At 38.8% G+C, this 15,007-nt stretch overlaps 2 protein-coding genes across 2 annotated transcripts in view; both read left to right on the top strand.

Annotated features, from left to right (window-relative positions):
• The first annotated feature begins 1 nt into the window (after window position 1).
• LOC140149975 (uncharacterized) lies at window positions 2–3,698 on the top strand. The gene is made up of 2 exons (XM_072171976.1): window positions 2–228; window positions 269–3,698. The coding sequence occupies exon 2, from the start codon at window positions 2,565–2,567 to the stop codon at window positions 3,696–3,698; it is 1,134 nt and encodes a 377-aa protein (XP_072028077.1). The 5' UTR covers window positions 2–228; window positions 269–2,564.
• A 9,646-nt stretch (window positions 3,699–13,344) lies between these two features.
• Window positions 13,345–15,007, top strand: part of LOC140149972 (uncharacterized) — a 132,140-nt gene continuing 130,477 nt past the window's right edge. The window contains exon 1 of the mRNA XM_072171974.1: window positions 13,345–13,503. The gene's annotated coding sequence lies outside the window, so the exon portion shown is untranslated. The remainder of the gene's footprint in view (window positions 13,504–15,007) is intronic.

The raw sequence follows: 15,007 nt of genomic DNA, 5'->3' as shown, positions 1-15,007 counted from the left end.
TGGCACTGAGCAGTCGATGTGTGAGATTTTCTTTGGTAGAAAGGTGGTTATGGAGATATGCAGAAGATTTTAGTGTATTGGGGTATTCTATGTGAAATCCATACACCCCCTATAGAAGACATGACTTCTTCTTTTCTCTTCTTTTTGAGCAACCGGCCCTCACACAGGGAGTGTGAATTTCAAATAGGGTTACCTGAATGGGTGACTCCTTCTGTTTGTGAGATTAAGGTCAAATCTTCCTAATCTTAGCCCTGTTTGGGAGATTAAGGTCAAATCTTCCATAGGGGGTGTATGGCTTTCAACTGGAATAGCCTATGTTTGGGAGATTAAGGTCAAATCTTCCATAGGGGGTGTATGGCTTTCAACTGGAATAGCCCAGTTTCAGACTTCTGGGTATACCTTTGGGTTGCAATGTTTAGATACCTGGTTAATAAATTATGTGATTTTTTTCACAATTTTCTCCACAAACCTGTAAAAAGTGAAGATTTGTCATTGCTTTTTACAAGATTTCAAAATTTAGTTCATTTTGAGGTCTCTTTTTTGTCAAATACTTTTTATTTGCGGGGTATGTTTTCCCAGTCATACATCCCCACTTAATCCAAAATCCATCTTGTACTAAACACATCATAAAAAGTAACTAACAGTAGCACAAAATGTGTCAATCAACTGTCCAAGGTGTGCATTTCTTAAAAGTATAAAAATTCGAGAGAGATCCACTGGTTTAAACCTTTTGCACTTTTCACAAATTCCAAGTTCCCCTATGATTTATAATAAATCAATATAAATGATAAAAAAAGTTATTGGTAATTGTGTTTATTTGTTGTAACACTTTGGGTTTGTAAACTGTTCTTTCTAATAATTATATTCAGTTTCCTCTTGTAGTATAGCAAGTATATCGCGCATCCCGCGTGCATGCCCCATTGTATTTATTTGTTCTTATGCAGGATGCATTGCCCCATTACCTACTGGTCATACGGTTGATCTTGGATGAGGTGTTCACAACAATATAATATTTATTCATTACAATGAATGGTTTGGTGCAACTTTAAATTCTGGTATGCCACCCTGTCATACGCCCTCTGATAATTATGAGAATGACACCTATACTTGCAGTATGATTAAGGTGCAGCTTGTAAATGGCATAGTACATAATGTGCAATTTACAAATGTCATTTTCAGTCCTTGTGGGATAGGCTTTTACAACAGGAGTTCATAACAATTGGTAAATTTTTAGCGGGTTCATTGTATAAAAATGCTCGCGAAACGCGCAAAAATAAATGTATGTACCCAAAAGCTAAAAAATACACTTATAGAGCTTCATGATGCGCCTTTGATCATTATGATCCATGTTGCAAGTTTTATTTAGCGTTATCCGCTATGAATGGAATTTGAAAAAAATAGATCCTCAGAAAACAGAAGATATATGTTTCTTTTAAAAAATTCATTTAAAAATCATTAAAATATAATTTTGAGGCCAAACGTGTTGCAGAGCCTTTTCCCAAAACGTTGTTCAACACTTTAATAACTTAAGGTCTATATTATAATGTCGACTTTAAGATTTAAGATTTTTAAATAATTATTATCAAAAATGCTATAAAAATGCTAAATAAAATTGTTAAATATTTTTGGCAAATGCTATTAAATAAATGTTTTGCCAACTTTATAACAACATGTATATAACAAAACCATATTGTAAAAATATAAGAAAACGTTTCATAACCTTTCCTATCGTCTAGAGTATATTTAAACATTGTTTGGTAACCTTTGAGTCCTTTGAAATGTTATGAAGAAAACCAAGAAGGGTTTCTGTATTTGCTTGGAATAACTAATGTTCCTACTTTTTGAATGATGTACGTATAATTTTCGTATATATGATTCAATTTGGGCAAATGCAAACAAATATAACGTGTTGCTTGATGAGATTTTAAGGGAGCTGTAAAAGTAAATATAATCTCGGATTCTGGAGATTGAGATAGAGTTGATAAAGAATTTATATGGTATTTTGTACAATTAATAATTGGGTGTAATTATAAATAATTGAGCAGAAATTGAGGTAAAGAATGAGAATGTTAATTGGAGATTTAGTTAATCTTTAATGATTCAATATATGAAAACTGCTTAAGCAGAATTAAGGACTGCCAAATGACCAGAATGGTGCTATTTTACTGGTCTCGAAGCCGGTCTCGGACTGAGACCTCGAGACCAGGAGGGCCGAGACCGAGACCAAGACCGAGACCAGCAGGTCCCGAGACCAAGATCGAGACCAAGACCAGGCTTAGCTGGTCTCGAGACCCGGTCTCGAGACCGAGGCCGGTCTCGAGACCTACAACACTGTACCTAGCCGCTCGGTCCCGTCACAAGTGGTGGCAGCGGTGGGATTTGTGTTGAGATTAGGAGGAGTTGTGAGTTTAGATGGACCCAGAAACTGCGGTGATGTGAACGGAGATTAACAAGTCGAGAAGTTGAGCAAGTAGTAAACCCGAAGTCGTGGAAGACTGTGAATTTAAAGAGAGTCGAAAGAGCAAGGTGAAGTAATAATAGAGGATCAGTGAGAGTATTGAGCAATGTCGGGGAGTGATATAGAAAAAGATGGAGGTAGCCCTGGATGGAAAGAGAAGTGGAAAAGGGCTCGGCCTGGTGATAATAGTGCATTGGAGTTAAAGCCAATAGAGGGAAATGTTGAAACAGAGCGAAAGGAAGAGGTAGGCAGTAGTGAAAGTGATTTTGAGAGTGAGTCCGGAAGTAGTTCAGACACTGGTAGTGAAACTGTTGGTAGAGGGCGGAAGGCTGCAGATTTCAAGTGTATGGCTCAGAAACTTGGGAAAAGTTTTTCCAATGAAGACAGACAGGCTAAGATTATAAAAGGGAAGGAACTGATGCAGAAAAAGAAGTTGACAACCTGTAATACATATAGTGACTCCGTGATGCGATACCCCTCATTGGTAGAGGCAGAGGAGAACAAACGTGATGAGGTGATCAGAATGTATGAGAAACAAGATATATTGCTTCAGGATTTGGAAGAAAAGCTTCAAGAGATGGCCAAGATAAGCGATGAGGAGGAACTTCCAGAGGTGATCAGCAACTTAAAGTACATTGAGGAGGAGAAATGTAAATTGCACAAACGCATGGAAGAAATGAAAGACGAGAAGAGAGAATTTTTACATAACAAACGCATTAGAGAAGTACAGATGCGAGAATGGAGAGAGAAACAATCAAAGAAAATTACAGCACGGAATGAAATTGGGACACAGACAGATGACAGATGGGAGTCAGATGACGAGATGGAAGGTTATAGAGTTGCACAGGTTAGCACGGAGCCAGCACGAGTTCACAGTAATTATAATACACCCAATACGGATCTAGTCTTGGGAGGGGGCGAGACAGGCGATGGTGATGAAAGATTTACACACAATGCAAGAGAGGATAGAAGAATGGGAGAAGTCATAATTGGACATGTAACTGAAGCAGTTGATAGATATAGTCATGAATTTAGAAAATACCCCAAATTTGCGAAATTCAACTCTGAGCTCAGCAGAGATGATTGCCATGGCTTAGACTCTCTTAGTCTAGACTCGGGTTTTGATGATGCAAACAGTGTAGTGTGTCAGGATGATGATGATAACGAGAGTATGTCAGAACGTTCCTATGATATGGTGATGATAGCGACTTTGACGACACTTATGATGTTCCAAGGCTGAGTGGGTCAATGCACGAGGAGGTGATATCATTTCATAATGTGAATGAGTGGAGTAAGGAATACGAGCGTGCAGGTACTAGAATCAAGGCAAATCAAGCCAACTGTAAGAATGAACAGTTGAACTTGGAGAAGTGGAGGCATTATGAACAGCTGCAAAGAGAGTCTTACAGACAAGAAGCTGCCCAGTTGGAGGAGCAGAAGCTAAGACAAAAGGAAGAAGCAACCAAGTTGAAGGATTGTTGTGGAAAGCTTGTTCGAGATATAAAAGATTGGGAAGAGAGAAACGCAGGGACATGAATATGCTAGACCGTCAGAGAGTAGATAATGAGCGTCAGAGTGAAGTATTAAAGATGATGAAGATAAAGCTAGATGATAGAGAAACGAAATTGTCACGCCGACGTGCAAAGTTTAAAGCTGAGCGTGAACTATGTGAGAATACTTTGAGGGACAGACTGGCTAAGTTGAACAAAGAAGAGCTGGAGTTGCACAAAAGAGAAGAAGAAATGACAAAAGCCCGTGATACAGAGTTGGGGACGCGAGAGGTGTTAAGTCCGATTCAGTTTGATGGAGTGGGGCCATGGAAGGACTTTCACATGCATTTCGAAGCATGTAGGAAGTTCAATGAATGGAAGGATGATGAAGCAATGTTGCGGTTGATAGGAAGCTGTACAGGAAAGGCTCTGTCAGCATTGAGTGTTCATGAAATTGATCTTGAGGAGATGACGTATAATGAGCTTGTTAGCTTGATGAGTCGAGAATTTAGACCGAAAGAGTGTAGGGAGTACTACCATGAACAATTAGTAAGAAGAGAACAGGTAGTAGGAGAAGACCTACGTGACCTGGGGCATGATATTAAGAATTTGGTAGCGTTGTCATTTCCAGAAATGAGTAGGCAAGAGCGGGATCATGTTGCAACCCAGTATTTCGCCGAAGCCGTTGCAGACTCGGAACTCCGGGAAGAATTGTTTAGAAGTATTTTAGAGTGGATCCAGAGACCTTGCAAGAGGCAATTGAGATAGTTGAGGCACTAGAGTCATTTAATCGTGCTCAAGAGTTGCGTGCCCGTGGTAGTATTAGTGAGACAGTAGCAGCGGACAATTGGTCTAGCTCAGAGCCTATCAGGTTAGAAGAGAGTCTAAGACATGTATGTCGGGAGTTGAACAGAGTAGACAAGAGATGAAGGTGGAGATACCCAATGAGAGTAGATGGGGTAAGGGAACTCCACAAAGTGAAATGTTGTTTGAGCGGTATGTAGAGAGGAGAATGCCAGAACAGAGGCATCTCAGTAAAGGTGAAGGTGAGAGTCAGCAGATGGAAGACTATTACCAAGATTGTGAGGGTAATGCGCATCCTGCTAGTGTCACAGACTTAACACAGAAGTTGATGGTGGAAGATGACTATTGTGAATGTGACTGTGTAGTAGATAAAGGACACTATAGGCATAGGTGAAGTAGGAGATAATGTCAAGAAGAAAAAGAGGATAGGAATTGACAGTGAATGTAATCCTCAAGTTGCCAGGAGATCACCTCAAGTGGAGAGTGATGGAGCACAGGAGTTTATGAGAGGATTGAAGATTCAATATGATAAAGAGGTACCAGAGATAAGGGCGGACAGTGATAGTGTGGTGGATATGCGAGTACAGGAAGTTGATAGGAAAGCATGTCAGAAAGGAGCGAGTACAGAGGATTTTGACAAGAGTCAGAGTCAGAAGAGTGAGAGGAAAGTAGGAAGCAAGCAAGCAGAGCAAAGAGGAAGAATTCTGACACTCGTGTAACAGATACCGTCTATAGGGCAGGTGATCTTGTATACATTCGCGATGATGCTAGACAAAAGAGTGGTACAGACCAAGAAATATGCTGGCAAGGGCCATATCAGGTGATAGTTCAGTTGCCTAATGGTGCTGTCTGTATTGAAACAGAAAAAGGAAGCAGCGTAATTCGTAGATCGAGAGTGAAGCCAAGTGTAACAAGAGAAGTGGGCCATCTGTATAAGAGAGTAATGCAGGCTGCAGAGGCACGGACAGAAGTGTGCAGTGCAGAGTGCCTGTAGTTCTATTAAGTCCCAGAGTAGTGAAATGCATCAGTTGCAGTTGTAAATACGTTTATGGGTTAATAGTTGTGTTACCAAAGTTGAGTTGTTGATCTTATGCTAAGGATGATGTTGAACATAGTCCTCATGTGTTGACTACACTGTTGTGTTTAGCCTGTGTTGTGGAAGGAATGGATTTCCAGAAATTTGAGACCCGATGTTAAAGTTGGACTATGGTCAGGAAGTTACAGCAAGTGAACGTGACGCTGGTTATGCAGGACTGATGCTGATTATGTGTTTCAGTGGTGCCCTGCAGAAGAAGAGAAATTGGATAATTTAACCATTATTCCCAGAAGTCGAGTGGACAGTTTTTGCGAGAGTTGCTATGCCATCAGAGCATGGTGTTTACAGTGCCTGTGTAAGTGGTAGTAATGGTCTTGCAATGACATACGATGTCAGGTTGTGTCGTAGAACCAATCGATCGTAGCACATGTTGGACGAATGGGAGATACTGGTTTCAAGACATTGGTAGATGCTTGTCATGTAGAGTTGCAGAAGGGTCATTGGCATGGCAACTATAGAGAAGCTCAAGGTGAGCTTAAGAGTATTGTAATGAGGAGTATAAGAGATTCAGAGTGTGACCGAAATTGATTTGACCCACTTAGGAGAGAGTGGAGGTGCAACAGATAGTGACAAGGTAGTGGAACTTGAGAAATTGAGCGTCAAGTAGAGGAAGAATGGATGAACAAGGAGGAAACAGAAAGAACAACTTTGGCCTCGGGCATGCCAGATGATCAAGCTGACTACCATTGCCAGGATATTTTTGGCCTCGGGCATGCCAGATGTGTGCAGATCTACCATTGCCATTCCATGACTGAGCCGGAAAGAGCATAGCTAGGACAATATACCTTTTTAAATGTTGTAGAGTAAGGTGTTATATAAAAAACTGTATATAGAGGTGTAGTGTAAGGCAATTTCGAACCCCGTTAGTGTTTCAAAGATCACATTTTGACGGAGCGTCAATAATGTTGGGAGGGGGCTGTGTGACGGGATTCGAAATATTGTTAAATAGTATCCTTTAATTTTACTATCCAAATCACGTAGTATAGTGCGCCTTTAAATTCGATTCTGCATTACGTCATTATCAATATCAATTAAGTGGTAATGGGCCGCCCTGATTGGCGCGCTTCCTAATTGCATGAGAAATTACGTAATCCGGAAAAAGCAGAGATTGGCGATTTCATGAAATTGTGTGTAAACACCCGGAAACGAGTGATATTTATCACTAAAACAGTGCTGGGGATTCAGCCTGCTGTTCTGGGGGTCTGTTAGCCTGTTTCATTCCCGTGTACTATTGCTGACGCAGTAGCTCGTGTTCACTTGTTGTACTGCTGCCTTCCTTGACAGATCTTAACAGCCTGTTGTTGATTAGCACGTGTGATGGCTATTGGTTTCTGAAGATAGTAGTAGACTGAGAACCAGTAGAATGTTATAGTATAGTAGTGCTAAGAATAAATAAGTACCAGTTGAAAGTGAAAAAGCTTGAAAACAAGGTATCACCGTAGATTTCTTTGTGGTCCATCACAGACTCCTCCAGTGCGTAGCCGGATTCCAGCTCCGGCAAACCCACCAATTAAACACTTGTTACCTAAGTACCTAGCCGCTCGGTCCCGTCACACAAGCATGAGTAAATTGGAAATGTAATTCAAGTCAATAAAACAAGCGACGAAGCACAGCCAACTTGAAATACTTTTGAGTTTTCTACTTCAAAGCATAGCAATCGCTTTGACTTGTTGCGTCAATCAAAATTTTGGGCCGGTATTATTCGCCGCCGTAGTGCATGTTAGTAACCACTGGTTACTGGTTCAAGCCTGGGCTCATTCACCTGTTCCAAATTATGATATACCATAGGCTTTGTGTAGTGATCATTTCGATCAGTGGTTCGTAACTAAGAAAGCGTGAGCCAGTTGACCTAGTAATGGTCATATTCTAACCTGCACTACACCAGCGAATTTGTGGCATTATTTCATCATAAGTACCTGTACCTCCTTCCCGGGGGGGGCACATCAAAAAATTTGGTGGGTAAGTTCCCCGGAGTTTTGAGGTGGAAGGTAAAAGGGGATCTTTTGGAGCTGCGAACAAGTAAAATGGGGGGCTTTTGGAGCTGCAAACAGTCAAAATCAAGGGTCTTTCTTGGCTTATTGGTTGAAAATCGCCTAAAAAAACCCAGAAATATGAGGAATGAGCAATTTTGGGGTCTTTTAGAGCTGAAATTATCAAAATCAAGGATCTTTCGGAGCTCTATTTTATCTACAGAAAACTTAAGCATTGTAATACTTCATCAATACACAGATCTACAGAAGATGTAAGCAATGTACTACTTCATCTACACACAGATCTACTGAAGGTACTACTTCATCAATACACAGATACACAGATCTGCCAAAGATGTTAGCAATGTACTACGCCGAAAAATAGACCCAAGTTAAGAGTGATATTAGTTGACCTGCCTGGTCTATATTTTGTGTGTAAAAAAAGTAGACAAAGTATAAGACTTGGACTAATAATTTGGGATGCTTCTGATGAGATGTCACAAGACAATTTTCAAAATAAAATATTTTTATATTAATCCGCGATGTTAAAAGCCCGCCGATTACGAGCTGATCAAAGTATAGTACGTATGTTGTGAACTTGACATTCACAGGGGTACATAGATTATGCCATGAAAAGAATATTTATATTTATCAACATTAACTTAGATTATTTTCAAAAATACATGTAACCTTTTTTGGGACACCCGGTAGATGTTATCTACTGCTGATATTGATGAAGTAGCCATCTGCTGCTGATAAGGGCATTGATGATTTATTACATGTATCTACTTCATGTAGCTATCTACTACTGATATTGTATTGATGAAGCAGCTATCTACTGCTGATAAGGGTATTGAAAAAGTACGTATCTATACTGCTGATAATGGTATTGATGAAGTAACTATCTACTGCTGATAAGGGTATTGATAAAGTAGTTATATCTACTGCTGATAAGTGTACTGATAAAGATGTTATCTACTGCTGTTATTGGTATTGATGAAATAGCTATCTACTGCTGATATTGGTATTGCTGAAATAGCTATCTACTGCTGATAAGGGCATTGATGAAGTATCTATATCTACTGCCGATATTGGTATTGATGAAGTAGCTATCTACTACTGATACGGGTATTGATGAAGTATGTTAGAAGTATAGGGCATTTCCTAGTTAAGTAGGTCGTTGCTAGGATTCTTTGCGTGTCAATGATAATAACAACTGAATGAATAATTAGTTCTGTTCATCAAACATATGAATAATTATTGTTGTGCTGATTTATGTGAATACTTGCTCAAAAAACAAGCATATACACTGTTTGTAGAGGTCACACGTCAATAATGAGAGCACTGTATATTATAGGCCTACATAGGAAAATGAACAGTAACTGCATTTGCTTCGTCCTCAGTGAAACCATAATTTCTAGGGTCTATGGTGAAACGATTTTGTAGGACAATGCTTAATATCTGTCTAAGTGATGGGTTTGCAGGCTAAAAAGTAGCCTCACTCCCCCATGACATAATTCTTTTAGCTATATTGACTTGACCATCCTTTATGTTCCCTCATAAAGCAGTGTTCAGTAGTTATTGTTTTCAATGCGGTTCACAGTATATAACATCTGAAACTTGCTTTTTACCAAATGCCAATAATTATTATATTATCTTTGGACATCGCATGACAGTATAAGTGAGTGTAATAGTGTAAGGCCGGGCTAGGCCTACTGCAAAAGTGAGTTCCTGTAGTGTACCGTAAAATGGGGTAACTTTGGGCACCGTCAGAGTTTTTAAACCACTACTTCCAAACAAAACCAGTTCTATTTCTAATTATATCTTTTTTATGACATTAGGGTTCCCTTCTACACCCTGAATTTGAAAATGATTTGAAAATAATTTTGTAAGGGTGTCCTAGGGGTTAAAAATAGCCTGATCAACGTTACCCCGCATTTGGGGAAACTTTGGTACGTGGTCAGAGTATTACATCCCATGAAGAAAAAAAATCAAAAAATTGATCTTCGCTGTATATGGGCAAGTTGTTATTTTTTGTGACATTTGACCCCTTGAAAAATTAATCAAGTACACATCCATGCTCATAAATATCGATTTTTATTTTTCTAAAAAAAATGTAAAAAAAATGTTGGTCAAAAATCCCGTCAAAAGTCAAAAAACAATATTGCTGTATGAAAATATGACAAGTTAAAAAATATATTTGACCGACCAAAGTTACCCGGCCCGCTGACCGAAGTTACCCCATTTTACGGTAGTATCTTCTTTGTACTTATTTTTTGATTTTTTTTTGATATTCAAAGCCCAGCTTTTCCTTTTAAAGGAAATTTTATTGTCCCATCACAGATAAAGTTTAATTTGTGGAGTCCAGTGACAAACAGGCCGTTTCATGCAGTTCAGTCTGGGTACACCTGTCTGGTAGTCAGTGGATAACCCCCTCTTTCGTTTGACGTACATTGAAAAGAAGTTACACATTTGTCGCCCAAATAGGTGCATGATGCTGATATCGTGACTCTTGCCGTATGCAAGCTACTCGAGTTGAGTCAGAACTTGGAATATTCTGTTTTAACAAATGAAATAGGCTAAAATCTTTATCTTTTATAGCTCAAACTGGCAATAAAAATCATATTTGAATTGTTGGTCAATTTCTTGGAAACCAGGGCTTAAAACCTGCGTATATAAGTTTTCAAAGGTTACGGTCTTTTGCTTTGACAACCAAGCCCAATCCCGGGAGCCCAATGTGACTTCACTCTAATTTCACACTATTCATTTTTCTGAGTGAAAATCCCTACTCATTTATTTTTGTTCCCTAACTATTAGTTTTGAGGATATATTGTTCATTTTGATGAGGTATGGTATATTTCCAGTTTAAACCGACAACCTCATCAAAAAGAATTGTTTCCGTAATTCCGTTGTATTTTAACAGGTAGGCCTAACTATTGAAAAGAGGCTCCATGAACGCATTATTCAAGATCATCAATTTGAATATAGGTTCTGTTAGGGACCGTTCACAATGATCCCGGTTCACAAACACTTGTAACAGAGGGGCCTGATGCATAAAGAAAAAATCACCTATTTTTTAGGACGAAAAGTTATTTTCAGGGCCCCCCTTTTTGGCCCGGGTTCGTGGCCATGGAAAATGAACGACAACCCCATAGAACTAGTGTAAACTTATATTCTATACGAGAAAAATTAAGGTGATTGAGCCCGGGGGGGCACTTCCATAACGGATATGCATCATGTGTCTCGGGATTGACCCCGTATTTGAAACCGGCTTATACCCAATGACCCCCTTTTTGTGTTCACAGTATTGTCATACCTAAATACCCAATGACCCCCTTTAAAAAAATCAGGTACTCAATGACCACCCCTTTTCTATTTCCTGCTACCCAATGACCCCCTTTTTATTCCCAAAGTTAGGTGGTATTTTGTGTTCTCCTCGAGAAATAATGGGATTTTTCAAATTCATCCAGTTGCTTCCGATTGTTAATTAATTCAAGTTCCCAAGGTGGCCAAGTTTCTTTTTCGCAGTTTTGACACTTATTTATGGAGCTCAATTTTGGCAATCTTGTACCCAATGACCCCCATTTTACAGTTTGTTACCCCAATGGCCCCTTTATTTAAAGTTTTATACCGAATGACCCTATTTTTATTCAGGTTGTGTACTGAATGACCCCATATTTGTGTAAATGTACATTTGACCTGCCGAGGCTCATCCCTGCCATTAGGGAGTGCCTCCCCCGGGGATTGAGCCCCCCCCCCCGGGATAAAAAATATCAACCCCCCCCCCCCTTTTTGCATCAGCCCCAGGCTTTACAAGCGTACGGTGAACGGTCCATTATCCCCTCGGAGATGACAACTCAATTCAAATTTCATTTTTTGGTCATTTTTCATATGAAAATGATAGGCAATCTAAAAACTTTTTGAAGAGAAATCTACTAATTTTGATGAAAAATCTGCTGAGCCCCCTGCGAATAGTCATACTTGTAAAATTTGAATATATTTTATGAGGAGTTAATTTTAGAGTGTTGTAGGCCTACTAGCAGGGGCTATTTTAACGTGTCTCACTGTCACGTACGTGCCGAGATAAAATATTCGTACAGTGACAATTAACAATCCGTGTAGATATGCTTTAAGGGGGTACTACACCCCTGGCCAATTTTGAGCCTATTTTTGCATTTTTCTCAAAAATTATAGTGCATTGGTGATCAATAAGATATGTATATTAATATTATAGGGGCAAGGACTACAACTACTGCACTGAAAATTCAGCAACTCAAGGCAAGTAGTTATTGATCAAATATTGGTTTTCCCCAGTTTTGACTGTAACTCCACAACTGTTGTCTGTGCTGAAATAAAATTTCCAGTGCAGTAGTTGTAGTCCTTGCCCCTATAATATACATATCTTACTTGTCACCAATGCCTATAATTTTTGAGAAAAATGCAAAAAATAGGCACAACTTGAAATGGGCAGGGGTGTAGTACCCCCTTAATAGTAGACAATGGTATAGAGCCTTTCTTACGGTCACATTCAGGTAAAAATGTCAATTTTTTTATTTTTGAAACGCACTCTATCCTTCATCAACACTTTTATCTCATTGCACGAACGTGACAGTAAGACACGTTAAAATAGCCCCTGCCTACTAGACTAATTTCAGATTATGCATTCATGCGCAAATTGCAAATTTTTCAAAAACTACATTTTCTAATATCTTTTATGTATATAACCAATAATTGTAAAAATTAACATAAAAAACTATAGGCCTACTCCATATTTAGAATGATCAAACTTGTGCTCGCAAGTTTCATCATCATCATCATCCTCATCATCATCATCATCATCATCATCATCATCATCATCATCATCATCATCATCATCATCATCATCATCTAGGCCTAAAGCCAATGTTTCAGGCTTTCCAATGAAAGAATTTGGCAAAACGTGTATAGAGCATAAACAACAAGAAAAAGGAAAGAAAGCACACATTGGACGACAGACCCCACTGGAAATTAGCTGTTACTGAGATGTTTTCTTTAAATCATCAGTATCATCCAGGCCCGTACGCAGGATTTTTTTTTTGGGGGGGTGCTGATTTTGAAAAAGTGGACTTTTTTCTAAAGGGGGGGGGGCGATTTTGTGAAAAGTGGACTTTTCCCCAAAAATGTTGACCTTTTTTGACCAAAAAACCGTTAAAAAACCTGATTTTTTGTGTATACTTTTGCAAATTTGGGGAGGTGCGGTCGCACCCCGCACCCCCCTGCGTACGGGCCTGGTATCATCATCTGTATCATCATCAATTATATCATCTGCAGCATGGACGAAAGAGATAACCTCATCTCTTTCTTCCATGTCTGCAGTTACCAGTTACTGTATCATCATGATTGCTGCGCCCAAAACCAATATTGGGTGCAGTATGTAGCAACGCTACATTATATACTAGTCTTTTCACACTCTTGAATTTACGTCACTTCATATCACGTGAAAATAAATGCTCTCCCAGAATGGGACAAAGATTATTGAATGATCCCAATAACACGCACCACGATAGCAGAGTTTAAGAAGAATGTCACCTATTTCTCATACTGTTTTTTCCTCTCTAAGCGAAAGATTTACGGAAATAAACAAACATAGTAAAGAAGATACATTAAGGAAAGTGTGTACGTCATAAGAAGTTGGAGTCGTCTTTGGTAAGTGATAATATCGAGCTCGGAAGTTCAGGGTTGAGAGTTGTTTACTACAAACGCCGTGAACCGTGAGCTGCTCTATCTGTGTGTGTAGAGATGTAAATTACTATCATTGCTGTATTGTCATGACTGTATTAAAAATAAAATGAACTTTGTAGTTTGTATCATGTGTATCTATATATCCGAGTGGGGGTGTGGAATTAGATATTTTAGCTTCTGTTTGTCTCCAGATGCATGTCATCAATCAAGAAGATCTTGATGCTTTAGTCAAGTGGGAGAGAGACTGGCAGATGTCTTTTAATTCTTCCAAGTGCTTCAGTATAAGCATGATGAGAGTCACTCACAAGAGGAATCCAGTTACCAAGAATTACAAGATGGGTCACCATATCCTCGAGGAGGTGAAACATCACCCGTACCTCGGCTTTGAATATTTAGTAATGATTTGAAATGGTCTACTCACATCAATCAAATACCAAGGGCAAGGCTAATAAAATGCTGGGCTTGCTGAAGAGAAATATATACTACTGCAACAACAGCACTAAGGCCAAGTAAAAATAAAAACATGTTTCTCGTCCGGGTTTTTAAAAATTAGGAGAATGAGGGGCTTTTTATTTTTTATTTCTTATTGAAAAACGACGCTAAATACCTGTATTTGGCAGCATGTTTCGGGTATTCGACATACAGATTGATATCTGAGAAAAAGGAGGAGGCCCTTTTTATTTTATTGTTTTGAGAGGTAGACCCCTCTAGTGAACACAAAACTCTTCTTAAATGATGTATTATGCATTTACAAAGCCGTAAAATAAGTTTCAACTTCTGAAACATCTTTTTCTACAAGTTATAACTGAAAGTTTACAAAATAAAAAGAAATTTGAAAAATCTTCAAAAAATGAGGAGGGCGCGGACGAGAAACATGTATTTTTTTTTACTCTGCCTAAGTCTATTGCCTACAAGTCCCTGATAAGACCCAAGCTTGAGTACTGCAGCTCGCAAGTGTTCCTCTCTTCCTTCTTCCCACGCACAAGTAGGGATTGGAATTCCTTAAAGGGACCATTGAAAGAAAATATGATTTGGTATCAAAATAAACCCCATAAAATATAGAATCAATATCTGAAACAATTGAAGAACTAACTATTTTAGAAATAAAAATACAATGAAAACAACGTACTCGATTTACCCCCTTCCGATGCTACATCGCGCGTCAATTATCAAAAGTAGAAAATTGGGCGCTTTCCTGATGATGTCATTGTGGTTATGCGTTTTGTGTTGCGTTGATATTTTTGCGGGATAATTTGACAACAGCGATCGCGATCTAAATATCAGATGCAATAATCATGGTAATACAACCACTTATAATTATTTAAAGGTCAAGTAAAAACAAAATTCCAGTTGATTGTCCACATGTTATCAAAAGAGGAAGTGGAGGGCCTTTTTATTTATCATTTATTAGTTATTTTTACAATGCAAATGGATCATTTAGGCCTATGTATTATTCCCGGACATTATT

The sequence above is a fragment of the Amphiura filiformis genome, chromosome 4 (genome assembly GCF_039555335.1).
Source record: "Amphiura filiformis chromosome 4, Afil_fr2py, whole genome shotgun sequence".
In the NCBI taxonomy this organism is placed as follows: Eukaryota; Metazoa; Echinodermata; class Ophiuroidea; order Amphilepidida; family Amphiuridae; genus Amphiura; species Amphiura filiformis.
This window is presented reverse-complemented; position numbering and strand designations above follow the sequence as displayed.